We start from the raw sequence: 14,580 nt of genomic DNA, 5'->3' as shown, positions 1-14,580 counted from the left end.
CGGAATGGTTCCGAGTGAGTTCGGGCATATATCGGAGTACCGGGGGGTTACCGGAACCCCTCGAGGAGTGTATGGGCCTTATTGGGCCTTAGTGGGAGAGAGGAGGAGGCGGCCTGGTAGGGGGCGCGCCCCCAAGCCCAATCCGAATTAGGAGGGGGGCCGGCCCCCCTTTCCTTCCTCCCTCTCTCCTCCTTCCTTCCTCTCCTAGTCCTACTTGGAAGGGGGGAATCCTACTCCCGGTGGGAGTAGGACTCCCCTAGGGCGCGCCATAGAGAGGGCCGGCCCTCCCCCTCCTCCAATCCTTTATATACGGGGGAGGGGGAACCCCATAGACACACAAGTTGATCATTGATCTATTAGCCATGTGTGGTGCCCCCTCCACCATAATCAACCTCAGTTATATCGTCGTAGTGCTTAGGCGAAGCCCTGCGCCGGTAGCTTCATCATCACCGTCATCACGCCGTCGTGCTGACGAAACTCTTCTTCGACACTCAACTGGATCAAGAGTTCGTGGGACGTCACCGAGCTGAACGTGTGCAGATCGCGGAGGTGCCGTACTTTCGGTACTAGGGTCGGTCGGATCGTGAAGACTACATCAACCTCGTTGTCATAACGCTTCCGCTTACGGTCTACGAGGGTACGTGGACAACTCTCTTCCCTCTCGTTGCTATGCATCACCATGATAGATCTTGCGTGTGCGTAGGAAATTTTTAGAAATTACTGTGTTCCCCAACATACACCTCCATATCCGTCGACCCCGAGCTCATCCCGCGCGGCCTCGAGGAGGATATGACCGTCCGGCTTGCACTCCGCCACTCTGAGGAGGAGGCCACCCGACGACAACACTTGGACCCCTTCCGCCGGGAATCCATTGCGTCCGCCCAAATGGCGCATGGATTTGCCGTGAGGTGTGTCACCGCTGCCTCACCGGAGGCAGGGCGGTCCATCTGGCATCCGAACACGGTGGCAGATGCGCAACCCCTTCGTTGGCGTGCCGAGACGGAGATGAACACATGGGCGTCGTCCGAAGCAAATATGGCGTGGCATGCCTACCGTGCGAGGCAGCGGGCGCGGAAGACGGCGATATCCCTCGCGGCGATGGACGTTGGCGAGTCAGAGTCGCATTCCCTGGCGCCCCGCATGGTGCACCAGTCTGGCGCCACAACCGTGTCGTGGTGGATGTCGCCGGCTCCTCCAAGACGGATCCATCATCGATCTCACGTCCACCGACACCATCAAGGTTCTGTGCTCCGACGAGAAAGAGTAGGACACAGGAGACAGCAACGCCTTTAGTCCTGCGAGCCAGCTCCGCTTAGATTAGGTTTTATGTTGCATGTAATTGTATGGATTTGAGCTTTTTAAATTGAGGTATCTAATTGCGGAAGAGATTATTTGAGGACAGACTGCTCACTCTCGGATGCTCTAAGCCCTCATGGTCTAATTCATAGGTAGGGTGGTCATGGTATCGTGGTTTCCTTTCTTTTGTGTCGGATGATATTGTGGTTTTTGGCAGGTGTTTTTGTGTTCGGTGTTGTCATAAGCTGGACCAGCTCTTTTCTTATGAGTGGAGTTGCAGGAATCTACTCCATGACAACACAAATCATTGTACGATCAAAGTTATTAAACTGAGGTGTGGTCCGGTTCATGGATATTCTGAGAGGCTCTACCGTCTCCCTATCATCAGGTCAGAGCTACCACCTACCGGTCCAATAAACTAGTACGAAACTCTCGTTGTGTTGTCCCTACTGTTTGCCTGTCACTTTCAAGTTAGAGTAGCGACAAGTGGAAACGCTAAAACGTATAAACACCGGACTGCAGCATAGTTGGCGGATGTCAAACTTCACCAAAGCCATTTCGTGCAAAAGAAGTCACAAATGATGTACATTATTCCGAGTTTCATGGGCGAAGGTGGACAAAAATTTCCACTTTGCCAGTGCTAAACAAAGAGAAAACAACAAGAGAAAAGTCATCTTGGTAGGTTTGGGCTACGACCCTATCCACCTCCGGCGCTGCGAAATAGTCACCCCGGAGATGCTAATCTGCTACTGTCATTTCTGCCAGAAGACTAAACTGAAATCAACTGATGATGTGCTATTCCTGGGTTATTATCATTCTTGATCATGGGCTGGCTGCTGTTGCTCCTTCCATCTCACCAAGGAATCCAGGAACTCCATCACCTGCGTGGCAATTTGGCCAGTGAAACGGCCAGATAGGTGAGAAATTGACCGAGCAAAATCAAAAGGGATGCAGAAATCAGGCATGAAAATTGTTAAGAGTTTTTACTTCAGATGGAGCTATCAGCGAGTAGAAGGCTTCAGTCTCCTTGGGCACCTGTGAAACTATAATTCCGTACCCACAGTTCCGCTCGCGAAGCACCTGATCATCGTGGCAAACAAACAGAAGAAAGGTGGTGTTTGTTCAGTGGAATCGTGACTGGAATGAGCATATGGCCCTTTCTTCTGAAGAAGAATAGTTTAAAACCTTGAACGCGTCTTCGTCAGTTCGGTCGTCCCCGATGTAGATAGGAAGAACGCTTCCAGGGTCATCTAGCCGGAGCGACTGGAGCAGGAACTCAACTGCCTTCCCCTTATCCCAGTCGATCACTGGACGAACCTCTAAAACCTGCGCCATTGTACGTGGTGAAGAGATGCACATTTCTGTCACGCTGATAGAAGAGTTAGAACACGTAGTGGAAGGAAGATTTCTAATGTTCCTACCTTTCGTCCGGTTGTTAGTTTGAGACGAGGAAAAGACTTCAGCACATCATCGACAAGCTGCGCGACCGAATTCCAGTCCTGGAAACAGGCAAGACAGACGAAAATTTCAGAGGAACTTGCAGTGGTTGCCGTAAGTGGAGACAGTGGCGGAGCGTGAATCAAATATTAGGAGGGGCCAAATGAGTGTATATGGCATAGAAAAGGCTAGGATGATCAGAGACACCGGACGATTAGTAGAGCAATTAGCAGCTAAGTAAATGTATTTGGTAAATTTTCCTCTTGGAAGGGGGGCCAGGGCCCGAAATTGTCCCCACTACGCTCTGCCACTGAGTGGAGAGGCAAGAGCAGCTAGAGAAACGTGAGATCAACTCTACCTGCTTGTCGACGTTGCGGTAATGTACAGACACACAGAACTTGTTGTTCTCAACATTTGCACCCTTGATTGATCTTGTGGCCTCCACTAGGGAGTTGTAAGCCTGTTGTGCAGAAAACAAAACAAAGTAAGTAGGTTAGTATTTTCATTGTAGGGTGACATGTTTATTGTTGTAACTTTTAAAAGTGTTGCACTGTGTACCTCAGTGATCATGGGTAAAAACTCACTTGCAGGCTGGAAAAGTTTGGCTTCTTTGTCCTGCAATAAAGCAGAGTTCCGAGAATAATCATAAACCTAAACAGAAACACATATTTGTAGTATTAAGGCAAGAGCAAAAAGGAAGCAATATTTTTTTTGCCAATATTTTCAGGCAATCCAATAAAGCAATTCAACCGACCCTGACTTCTGTAAACGAAGAAAGAAGTACTCACATCTTCTGTTTTATTTTCAGAATCTGCAGAAGATAGCATTATGTCCATACCATGACTTCCAGCGTAGTAGAGCTCTTTCAGGTTTACAAATTCGAACACCTGAACATGAAGGGGCAAGGACAATACCATCAGCTTCATACAAGTAGGGATTATTCCAACGGTCACATGCCAACTCGTGCAAAAGTTGCTCAAACCTTGTCACGGGACCTCCCGCTGACAATCGCTGTAGGGAAGAACTTTGCGACATTCTTCACAGCAACACGCATCTGAAGGAAGTTTTCCAGATTGAGCAACCAAGTTACATACATAAAGGCGTCAAGCAATTTTTCAGAAGCAACCATATTTATACATACATAAAGGCGTCAAGCAATTTTCAAAACCAAGCATTTTTATCAGAGTTGTGGGTTACCTCTGGGGACATGAAAGCCTTCTCGGGATCATTGACAATAGGCGAAAGCGTGCCGTCATAGTCCAGAAACAAGGCGATCTTCTTGCCGTGCGCACTTGCTATGATCCGGTCGAAGGAAGTTAAAGCAGAAGGGCATGTTGCCTGCAACAAATGGCAAAACTTTAGAAACCTTTGCATGAGACACCAAATAGACAACTGAAAACCGAAAGAAATATTGATCTTACCAGCCAAGCTTTGTAAGGAGAAACTTCATCAGATAGACCATCAGAGTCAGAATGCACAGATGGCTTTATATGGGTTGACGTTGGTGTCATCACACCGAGCAGTCCATCGACGACTTCAACAAGTTTACGTCTGCTGATGTATGTCACACTCGCGGAAGAACAGGGATGCCTCTTGGATGTGACTGAAGATGGCATGAGATTTGAGGGTACTGAAGATGGCATTGACAACACTGGCTGGCTTTTGGCCACATGATCCGACATGGCAGGCAAGCTATTGCTACTATACACTTGAGAAATAAATCAATGAATAGGCTAATTGCAAATTGGGATCAAAACTAGGTGGAGAAGGGGTTCTGTTAACTACTCCTTGTCAATGAAAAACCAAAGAGTAGATTTAACCCACAGTCTTGTCAATGAAAAACCACTTCTTCAGCGTTTTCTTGTCAGTGTAAGTGCGCACACGGTTCCTTATCAGAAAGTTACCAGTGATCTGATGAAAGAAGTAAGGTAACATTAGACATAAGTGCATCCACGCATAGAAAACCCAAAATACTTACAATCGCATTAAACGGTGTACCTTCATATACACCGGTGTGAGAGCGCATGTGCAATTGTGCGTCACAAAAGTGAAACTTCAGTAGGAAAGGAACCACGTAATTCAACGTTCATATATACTTGATCAGATATCATTGCTGCATGAGTCAAAGAGTAAGTCGTCCATGTCACTGATCTAAAAACGTCATAATGCTCCAAGGATTTCATCACATCATGCATGCATGGACCGGATTTGTAATGACATAAAGCCCCACATCAGTGTCCTCATGAGTCATGACTCAGAGGATGATGAAAACAACAGCATAGATTTCCTAGGCAGAACTTAGATTTAGTTTTTTTTGGATAAAAGGGAGATCTGAATAGATCTGCCTTACACCACAGATTCGAAATAATCACTGCTTATAATCAAACAACACGTGGTCTTCTACTAGATTAGGAATTCCGATGATCCCTTCTAATAGATTAGGGATTCCGACGGTAGAAGACCACGTTAATCTAAAACGGAAAGAAATAGAGATGGATTATGAATTCGAGACAAGAGATTCTTTAAACCAATTGCACAATCGGCTGCGGAAGGGGAAAACACAATCGGGAATACGGAAATTTGCAATGGAGAAACAAACCTGGTTACGAAGAATAGGAGATCGGCGTGTTCGCAAGGAAGAAGGAGCAGAGAGGAAAATGCGGCCGTCGTGGAAGCCTATATATATAGGAGAGCGGAGGGTAGAAAGGGGATTTCCAACCCCGTCTGTTTTTACTTTCGGCCAAAAAACCCGGCAGATCCTATATGACGCCCGATCGTCGCTACTTCGCTGCAGCAGCGAAGCGAGCGAACGAGGCGACACGGGCCGGCCCACTTCGAGCGACCACCCGGTTTTCGAGACCTTCTAGTAAGTTCCCTGAACCGGGGTTTTCTTCTTTTGCCCTTTTACCCGTTTTTTCCTCTCTTTTTTTATGTTTTTGTTTCTATTTCTTTTTCCTTTTCTTTCATTTTATCATTTATCGTTTTTATTTTTACACTTTGTTTTCAAGAAAATGTGTTGAAATCCCAAATTTTGTACAAGATTTAAAAAATTGTCCATTGTTTTCAAATTTTGTTCACAATTTTAATTTGTCCAGTGTATATCATAAAGTGTTCAATGTGTATTTAAAAGTTTTTCCAGTGTATATCAAAAATAGTTCAATGTGTAGTTAAAAATTCTTCGGCGTATGTTATAAAAATGTTCAATGTATATTTGAGAATTGTTCATCGTATATAAAAAATTCAATAAATGTTTGTTTTTCATAGTTTTGATCATGTTTTCAATAATTATTCATGTTTTTCTGAAAAAATCATGTTTAAAAAGTTTGTTTGAGTTTCAAAATTTGTTCAAGAAAACATTATTCATTTTTTAAGGAGGATTAAAAAAATGGACCTGCCACCGTGCATCATATTTTTAGGTTGGCGCTGTAATTTAACACAAATACATTAATAAAACGTAGAGGGTTCAGATTTAAAATCATGGCACTCGGGCATAGCGATAAGCATTAAACATAGCAAAGTCATAGCAATATCAATCTTAAAACATAGTGAATACTAGGGATCAAGCCCTAAAAAATCTGACAACGGTTACATAAGAAATCTCATCCAAATCCCATCTACCTCCATATGCCTACAAAAAACTTACTCACACATGGATGTGAGCATCATAAAAATGCCGGTGGAGAAGGGTTGGTGATGATGACGTCGGTGAGTCCATCTCTTCAAAGCGAGAAAAGGACTCTAGATCAGGGCTCCCGATGAAGAATAGGAGGTGACGGCGGCTCCATATTGTAAAATGCGATGATGATTTTTTTTTGATTCATCGTATGGTGGTGGCTAGAGGCCCCACACGGGTAGGTGGCGCGCCCTGGGAGGGTTGCCGCGCCACCTAGACCTGTGGCGGCCTGGTGCCCCCCTCTAGTACTTCTTCACTCCAAAAATATTTATTTATTCTAAAATAAAACTCCATAAATACCCGTCCAATTCCGAGCACTTTTATTTCTGTAAAAAAACACCATGGTAGTTCTATTAAAAACAACGTCAGTCCGGGTTAGTTTTATCGAAATCATGCAAATTAGAGGCCATAACAAGAGCAAAGAGTTTGGAAAAGTAGATAAGTTAGAGATGTATCAAGTATTAATTATACTTTTAGCTCATTGTTGGGTTCGACACTCTTACTTATCGAAAAGGCTACAATTGACCCCCTACACTTGTGGATTATCACCCTACTGGAGTCGACCTGACCATGTCGATAACAGTCGGTAAGTCTTCATGCAAGTGCTCTTAAGGACCAACGCCCTGGAGTCATAAAAATCGTCGTCGTTCAACCCTTGAATCGATTTGAAGTGCCGAACACCATAACTCACCGCCGCGCATGCACGACGACAAAACCTAACCTCACCGCCCCATGGATATAACATGAATTTATGCCGGAGCTTTGCCGATTTCGTCCATATGGACGAACTTGAGGATCATCGGAGCCCTGAAGACCAACTCAATGAAGAAGCACCGCCATCCACCCGAATACCGCCCTACAAGGACTAAAAATCATAACATAAACTATTAGCCAGAGTAGAGGCACCTTGATTCTTCTCCCCACCACGGGCTGCCGAAGTGGCTGGCAGAGGGGAGGCGAATCCACGGTCTCGCTGGTGGTTCTTGGAGCGGAGTTGTAAACCCTTGCCGTTGCTAGGGAAGAGGAAATGCTAGATGCATATAGTTTTTTTTTACTTAGAGTAAACTTTTGTCAGAAAAATGACTCAGGATCGTGATCGGCAAACTGCAGCAATGACCATATCCGCACCAACCATCTCACATCACCACACAGGCAATGAGGTTTCTCGACACCAGTGCCTTGAGGAAGGAAACGATTATCAAGTGTCGTGTCACTAGATTCAACCATCACGGATAGCATCTAGGTTATCACCCTGAAGAATCAAATCGGAGCATATCTTCTAGAACCACCGGGCACAGGGGCGACGCGGTGAGACCTCCTAATTGGCACGTTACGCACCAGTTGGTGCTCCGGCGCTCATGCATGCTTGGTTTGGGCCGGCCTTGTTTAGAGCTCATGATGATTGCTTTGCCTCGCTACTATGCGCTTGGTCGCAACTTTTTTTCCATTTCTTTTGAAAAAACCCAACACAGTCCTTAAAACTAAAGGGATGGCGGTCTTCCTTAGTTCGCTATCTTCGGATGGTCAATGGTTGACCTATCAACCATTCACCGCTCACCATTTGACTTTTGTAAAAATAATCTTTAAAAAAAATACAAAATATGAAAAGATTTCATAGATTTGCAAATAATAAAGGAATTGGAATTAAAAAAAGCAAATAACCAAAAAAACTTCATGAATTCCAAAATGTCATAGAAAAAGTTCACTGATTTTGAAAATGTTCATGATTTTTGAAAAAGTTTGTGATGTTTTAAAAAAGTTGGAGAATTCAAAAAAGTTCACGGTTTGAAAAAAGTTCATCGATGTTGAAAAAAAGTTCATGAATTTGGAAAAAGTTCACGGATTTTGAAAAAAGGTTTGTGGATTTGAAAAAATTTAATCGATTTTGAAACAATATTTCACAGGTTTGAAAAAAGTTCATCGATTTTGAAAAAAAATCATTTATTTTTAAATGGTTTATGGATTTGAAACAAAGACGCAAAAGCTAAAGAAAAGTTAATGAATTTGAAAAAAGTTCATCAATTTTGGAAAAACTCACTAGAAAGTTAGCAAATAACTAAAAAAAGTCCGTTAATTTGAAAAAGTTCACGAACCCGAAACCAGTTCACGAGTTCAAAAAAAGTTTGTGCATTTGGAAAAACTTCATGAACATGTAAAATTTCACGGGATTCAAAAAAAAGTTGTGTGTTTGAAAAACATGCACAAGTTCAAAAAAATCATGAATTTCACGAAAAGTTCATGCATTTGAAAGATCCAATTAACGAATTTGGAAGAAGTTTATGATTTAGAGGGAATAAAGTTCACAAATCTGGGAAATTGATTCTCGGATTTGAAAAAAAACTTGAATTATTTGAAGGGGAAAAGTTCACAAAAATTCCAAAAAGTTCAAGATGAAATAAAAACATTCAGAAAAAATGATATTTGTTAGGAATTTGAGAAAACTTTCATGAATTTGATGAATTTAAAAAAAGTTCACACATTTAGAAAAAGAAAAAATATGAAATAAAAGTAAAAGATTAAAAACTGTCCAGAAAACAAGAAAAAGAATAAGGACAAATTGGTGAGAAGCTTCCCATAACCTGCTGGAACCTTCTAGAAGCTTTAGAAAACCGGGTTTTTTTAAGGCAAATTGAGAAAACTGGCTGGGTATGTTCCGAAAAACAATCAGGGCCCATTTAAGGTACGAAGCATGTTTGGTCGAGAAAGAAAATAAAACAGGCCGAGCCCAGGTGGGATGGGGTGTGCGCACGTTAACCGGCCCATATCATGCGATGAAAGCATGTAAGCCCATTTATTTAGCATCTAGAGACTCTTGAAGAGTTGAGGCTGAAGATTCTCACTAGTGAAACACGACTCTGCCCCCGTGGTGAACTCCGGCGACTGGCGTTGTGACGATTCTCCCTTCCCCTTGATCCTTTCCTCTGCGTCCTCCTTGATTCTTCTCTGATCTATTTGCTCTCCCATCTTTTCTCATGTTATTTCAATAGCCTGTCCCTCATCCACAAGCTCCGCCTCTGTTCTTCTCAAATCCAGAGCATGAAAGGTGAAAAGCGGTGGCGACTTTCGGTGAGTATCTGGTGATTGGCGTGATGCTGCCCTTCCTCCCCCCCGCCCCCTCTCCCATGATCTAATCTCTTTATTTCCTTATCTTCCCCTTCATCCTCTTTTTATCCCTATCCCGATTGCTAGCCTGTGCTCCATCTTGGTGGCGCGGTGCTGATCCCCTTCTTCTTCTAATCTTGCCCATCTCAGTTGTCGCCTCTTGGATCCCCCGTCTTCCATAGCCTGATTCACCCCATCCCATCTCTTTTCTCTCTGGATTCCTTGCCTTTAGTCCTCTTCCTCCCAGATCCGTTCGGTGGCCTCAAGATCCAAGCATCGATTGTTGCTTCACTTCCTGTCCGCTCTTGGCTGCACCGGGGCCTGTGCTGATGCTAGCTTCGCCATGAGGGCCATTGCTTGGAATTGTCGAGGTATGGGCAGGGACCTCAGCAATGAGCGGATGTTATACCTGGCTAACTTGATGCGGTCCATGAAGGCTCAGATAACTTTTGTTTCGGAAATCAAGCCCTCCAAAGTTCGTTCTATTGATCTTGTTAACAGGTTTGATGTTACTAATGGTTTTGTTGTTCCTTCTAGAGGTACTTTGGGAGGGCTTTGGTTAATGTGGACCAATGATCTTAAAATCTCTGTTCATAGTGCTGCTTTCCACTATATATTAGCTAAAGTAGTTCACGTAGATTCGGGGGTCAACTTTTGTTTGATTTGCATATATGGTGACCCGTATCATAGGCATATCCAAGTTTCTTCTTTTGTGTATGATAATCTAGGCATGCCCATGATGTGTATGGGGGACTTGAATGACATCTTGTATGATATTGATGGTTGTAATGGCAATGTGAATAACTATCGTATGCATGTTTTTCGTTCTCTTGTGAAAAATTGTGGCTTGTTTGATATAGGTTATAGTGGTCCTGCCTATACTTGGCGTGGTAGACAACACACTTCCAATCCTATTTATAGATGCCTCGATCGTTGTTTAGTTAACTCGGATTGGTGCATGCACTATCATACTACCAAAGTTCTTAATTTGCCTATAATCCTGAGTGATCATGCCCCCATTCTAGTGTCTACTGAAGGTAATTTTGTCAAGACTCGACAAACTTTCAAATTTGAAAATTGGTAGTTGATGGAAAAATATTTTCATGCCTTTGCTAAGTCTGCCTGGAATGCTACTTCCTCATCTTCTTTTGCAGCAAAGTCTTCTTCTTTGGCAGGATCTTTAAAAAGATGGTGGGGGTAGCGACTGTTTATTAAAAACACAGGACTCTGCTAAGTGGTAACACGATGTATAGAGTCTGACACCTGCCCGGTGCTGGAAGGTCGGAAGGAGAAGTGTGATAAGCTTTGAATGGAAGTCCCGGTAAACAATGAGCTTTTGGATTTGGAAGCTCGCATCAATCAACTTCTGCAACTTCCTTTCCAGCAGCAGGATCACAAGTTAGAAACTTGTCTCACTGCTACATATGAGCACACTCTTTCTAAACTTAATCAATTCTATAAGCAACGCAGTAGGAATAAGTGGGTTGTGGCTGGTGATCATAACACTAAATTTTTCCACCAAGCTGTTGTCAAGCGTAGGAAGAGAAATACCATTTGTTCCGTTAAGGATGAGAATAATATGATTCATTTCAATCCTACCGCTATCATGAATACCTTTATTAACTATTTTATCTACATTTTCTCTTCTCCGAATAATATTGTGAGTACACCTTACCTTTCCACTCAATGGCCCAGCGGCTCTTTGGATCCCACTTATGCTCTTCCTGACAATCATGAGATTTTGTAGATTCTTAAGGATATGAAACTCAATGCTTCTCTAGGACCAGATGGTTTTAATGTTGAGTTATATTTAGCTACTTGGGACTAGATTGGAGATGAGGTAACTCAGCTTGTTATTAACTTTTATTTAACTGGAGTTCTTCCTCCGCACATTAATGACACCAACATTGCTCTCATTCCAAAAAAGCTTGTTCCTCAAGTGCCTATACCTATAGACTACCTGAATGAAATATGCCCTAGAGCAATAATAAAGTTATTATTTATTTCTATGTATCATGATAAATGTTTATTATTCATGCTAGATTGTATTAACCAGAAACATGATACATGTGTGAATACATAGACAAACAGAGTGTCACTAGTATGCCTCTTACTTGACTAGCTCGTTGATAAAGATGGTTATGTTCTACCATAGACATGAGTTGTCATTTGATTAACGGGATCACATCATTAGAGAATGATGTGATTGACTTGACCCATTCCGTAGCTAGCACTTGATCGGTTTAGTTTGTTGCTTATTGCTTTCTTCATGACTACTTATACATGTTCCTATGGCTATGAGATTATGCAACTCCTGTTTACCGGAGGAACACTTTGTGTGCTACCAAACGTCACAACGTAACTGGGTGATTATAAAGGTGCTCTACAGGTGTCTCTGAAGGTACTTGTTGGGTTGGCATATTTCGAGATTAGGATTTGTCACTCCGATTGTCGGAGAGGTATCTTTGGGCCCACTCGGTAATACACATCACTTAAGCCTTGCAAGCATTGAAACTAATGAGTTAGTTGCGGGATGATGTGTTACGGAACGAGTAAAGAGACTTGTCGGTAACGAGATTGAACTAGGTAATTGTTGGAAATATGCCCTAGAGGCAATAATAAAAGGATTATTATTATATTTCCTTGTTCATGATAATTGTCTTTTATTCATGCTATAATTGTGTTATCCGGAAATCGTAATACATGTGTGAATGCATAGACACCAACATGTCCCTAGTAAGCCTCTAGTTGACTAGCTCGTTGATCAACAGATAGTCATGGTTTCCTGACTATGGACATTGGATGTCATTGATAACGAGATTACATCATTAGGAGAATGATGTGATGGACAAGACCCAATCCTAAACATAGCACAAGATCGTATAGTTCGTTTGCTAGAGTTTTTCCAATGTCAAGTATCTTTTCCTTAGACCATGAGATCGTGTAACCCCCATATACCGTAGGAGTGCTTTGGGTGTACTAAACGTCACAACGTAACTGGGTGACTATAAAGGTATACTACGGGTATCTCGAAAGTGTCTGTTGGGTTGACACGGATCAAGACTGGGATTTGTCACTCCATATAACGGAGAGGTATCTCTGTGCCCACTCGGTAATGCATCATCATAATGAGCTCAAAGTGACCAAGTGTCTGGTCATGGGATCATGCATTACGGTACGAGTAAAGTGACTTGCCGGTAACGAGATTGAACGAGGTATTGGGATACCGACGATCGAATCTCGGGTAAGTAACGTACCGATTGACAAAGGGAATTGTATACGGGGTTGCTTGAATCCTCGACATCGTGGTTCATCCGATGAGATCATCGAGGAGCATGTGGGAGCCAACATGGGTATCCAGATCCCGCTGTTGGTTATTGACCGGAGAGCCATCTCGGTCATGTCTACATGTCTCCCGAACCCGTAGGGTCTACACACTTAAGGTTCGGTGACGCTAGGGTTGTAGAGATATGAATATGCAGTAACCCGAAAGTTGTTCGGAGTCCCAGATGAGATCCCGGACGTCACGAGGAGTTCCAGAATGGTCCGGAGGTGAAGAATTATATATAGGAAGTGTAGTTTCGGCCATCGGGAGAGTTTCGGCGGTCACCGGTATTGTACCAGGACCATCGGATGGGTCTCGGGGGTCCACCCGGTGGGACCACCCATCCCGGAGGGCCCCATGGGCTGAAGTGGGGAGGGGAACCAGCCCATAGTGGGCTGGTGCGCCCCCCTTGGCCCAACCCCTGTGCCTAGGGTTGGAAACCCTAGGGTGGGGGGGGCCCACCTGGCTTGGGGGGCACTCCACCCCTTGGCTGCCGCCCCCCTAGTAGATCCCATCTCCTAGGGCCGGCGCCCCCCTAGGGGAGCCTATATAAAGGGGGGGAGGGAGGGGCACCCGCACCCTTGACTCTTGGCGCCTCCCTCTCCCCTGCTACACCTCTCCCTCTCACAGAAGAACGGCGAAGCCCTGCTGCGGTGACTGCTGCATCCACCACCACGCCGTTGTGCTGCTGGATCTTCATCAACCTCTCCTCCCCCCTTGCTGGATCAAGAAGGAGGAGACGTAACGCTGACCGTACGTGTGTTGAACGCGGAGGTGCCGTCCGTTCGGCGCTAGGATCTCCGGTGATTTGGATCACGTCGAGTACGACTCCCTCATCCCCGTTCTCTTGAACGCTTCCACTCGCGATCTACAAAGGTATGTAGATGCATCCGATCACTCGTTGCTAGATGAACTCATAGATGGATCTTGGTGAAAACGTAGGAAATTTTTTTGTTTTCTGCAACGTTCCCCAACAGTGGCATCCGAGCCAGGTTTTATGCGTAGATGTCATATGCACGAGTAGAACACAAGTGAGTTGTGGGCGATATAAGTCATACTGCTTACCAGCATGTCATACTTTGTTTCGGCGGTATTGTTGGATGAAGCGGCCCGGACCGACATTACGCGTACACTTACATGAGACTGGTTCTACCGACGTGCTTTGCACACAGGTGGCTGGTGGGTGTCAGTTTCTCCAACTTTAGTTGAACCGAGTGTGGCTACGCCCGGTCCTTGCGAAGGTTAAAACATCACCAACTTGACGAACTATCGTTGTGGTTTTGATGCGTAGGTAAGAACGGTTCTTGCTAAGCCCAGTAGCAGCCACGTAAAACATGCAACAACAAAGTAGAGGACGTCTAACTTGTTTTTGCAGGGCATGTTGTGATGTGATATGGTCAAGACATGATGCTAAATTTTATTGTATGATCATGTTTTGTAACCGAGTTATCGGCAACTGGCAGGAGCCATATGGTTGTCGCTTTATTGTATGCAATGCAATCGCCCTGTAATGCTTTACTTTATCACTAAGCGGTAGCGATATTCGTAGAAGCATAAGATTGGCGAGACGACAATGATGCTACGATGGAGATCAAGGTGTCACGCCAGTGACGATGGTGATCATGGCGGTGCTTCGGAGATGGAGATCACAAGCACGAGATGATGATGACCATATCATATCACTTATATTGATTGCATGTGATGTTTATCTTTTATGCATCTTATCTTGCTTTGATTGATGGTAGCT

General features: G+C 44.1%; 1 protein-coding gene across 1 annotated transcript; it reads right to left on the bottom strand.

Annotated features, from left to right (window-relative positions):
• Positions 1–1,955: 1,955 nt before the first annotated feature.
• Positions 1,956–4,415, bottom strand: LOC125533861 (probable trehalose-phosphate phosphatase 5). The gene is made up of 10 exons (XM_048697192.1): positions 4,155–4,415; positions 3,931–4,071; positions 3,716–3,787; positions 3,522–3,620; positions 3,292–3,384; positions 3,092–3,193; positions 2,718–2,795; positions 2,482–2,622; positions 2,284–2,376; positions 1,956–2,177 (listed from the first exon to the last, which is right to left on the bottom strand). The coding sequence occupies exons 1-10, from the start codon at positions 4,413–4,415 to the stop codon at positions 2,109–2,111; spliced, it is 1,149 nt and encodes a 382-aa protein (XP_048553149.1). The 3' UTR covers positions 1,956–2,108.
• Positions 4,416–14,580: the final 10,165 nt, after the last annotated feature.

This window comes from Triticum urartu, chromosome 2 (assembly GCF_003073215.2).
Source record: "Triticum urartu cultivar G1812 chromosome 2, Tu2.1, whole genome shotgun sequence".
Classification (NCBI taxonomy): domain Eukaryota; kingdom Viridiplantae; phylum Streptophyta; class Magnoliopsida; order Poales; family Poaceae; genus Triticum; species Triticum urartu.
This window is presented reverse-complemented; position numbering and strand designations above follow the sequence as displayed.

Bases quoted from the DNA above. Each gene is read 5' to 3' on its own strand.
- LOC125533861 (XM_048697192.1), bottom strand. From the start codon at position 4,415: ATGTCGGATCATGTGGCCAAAAGCCAGCCAGTGTTGTCAATGCCATCT. The intron at 3,621-3,715 runs GTTTGAGCAACT...CTTCATGTTCAG, and splicing joins GCGGGAGGTCCCGTGACAAG to GTGTTCGAATTTGTAAACCT. The intron at 3,385-3,521 runs GTGAGTACTTCT...GTTTCTGTTTAG, and splicing joins CTGAAAATAAAACAGAAGAT to GTTTATGATTATTCTCGGAA.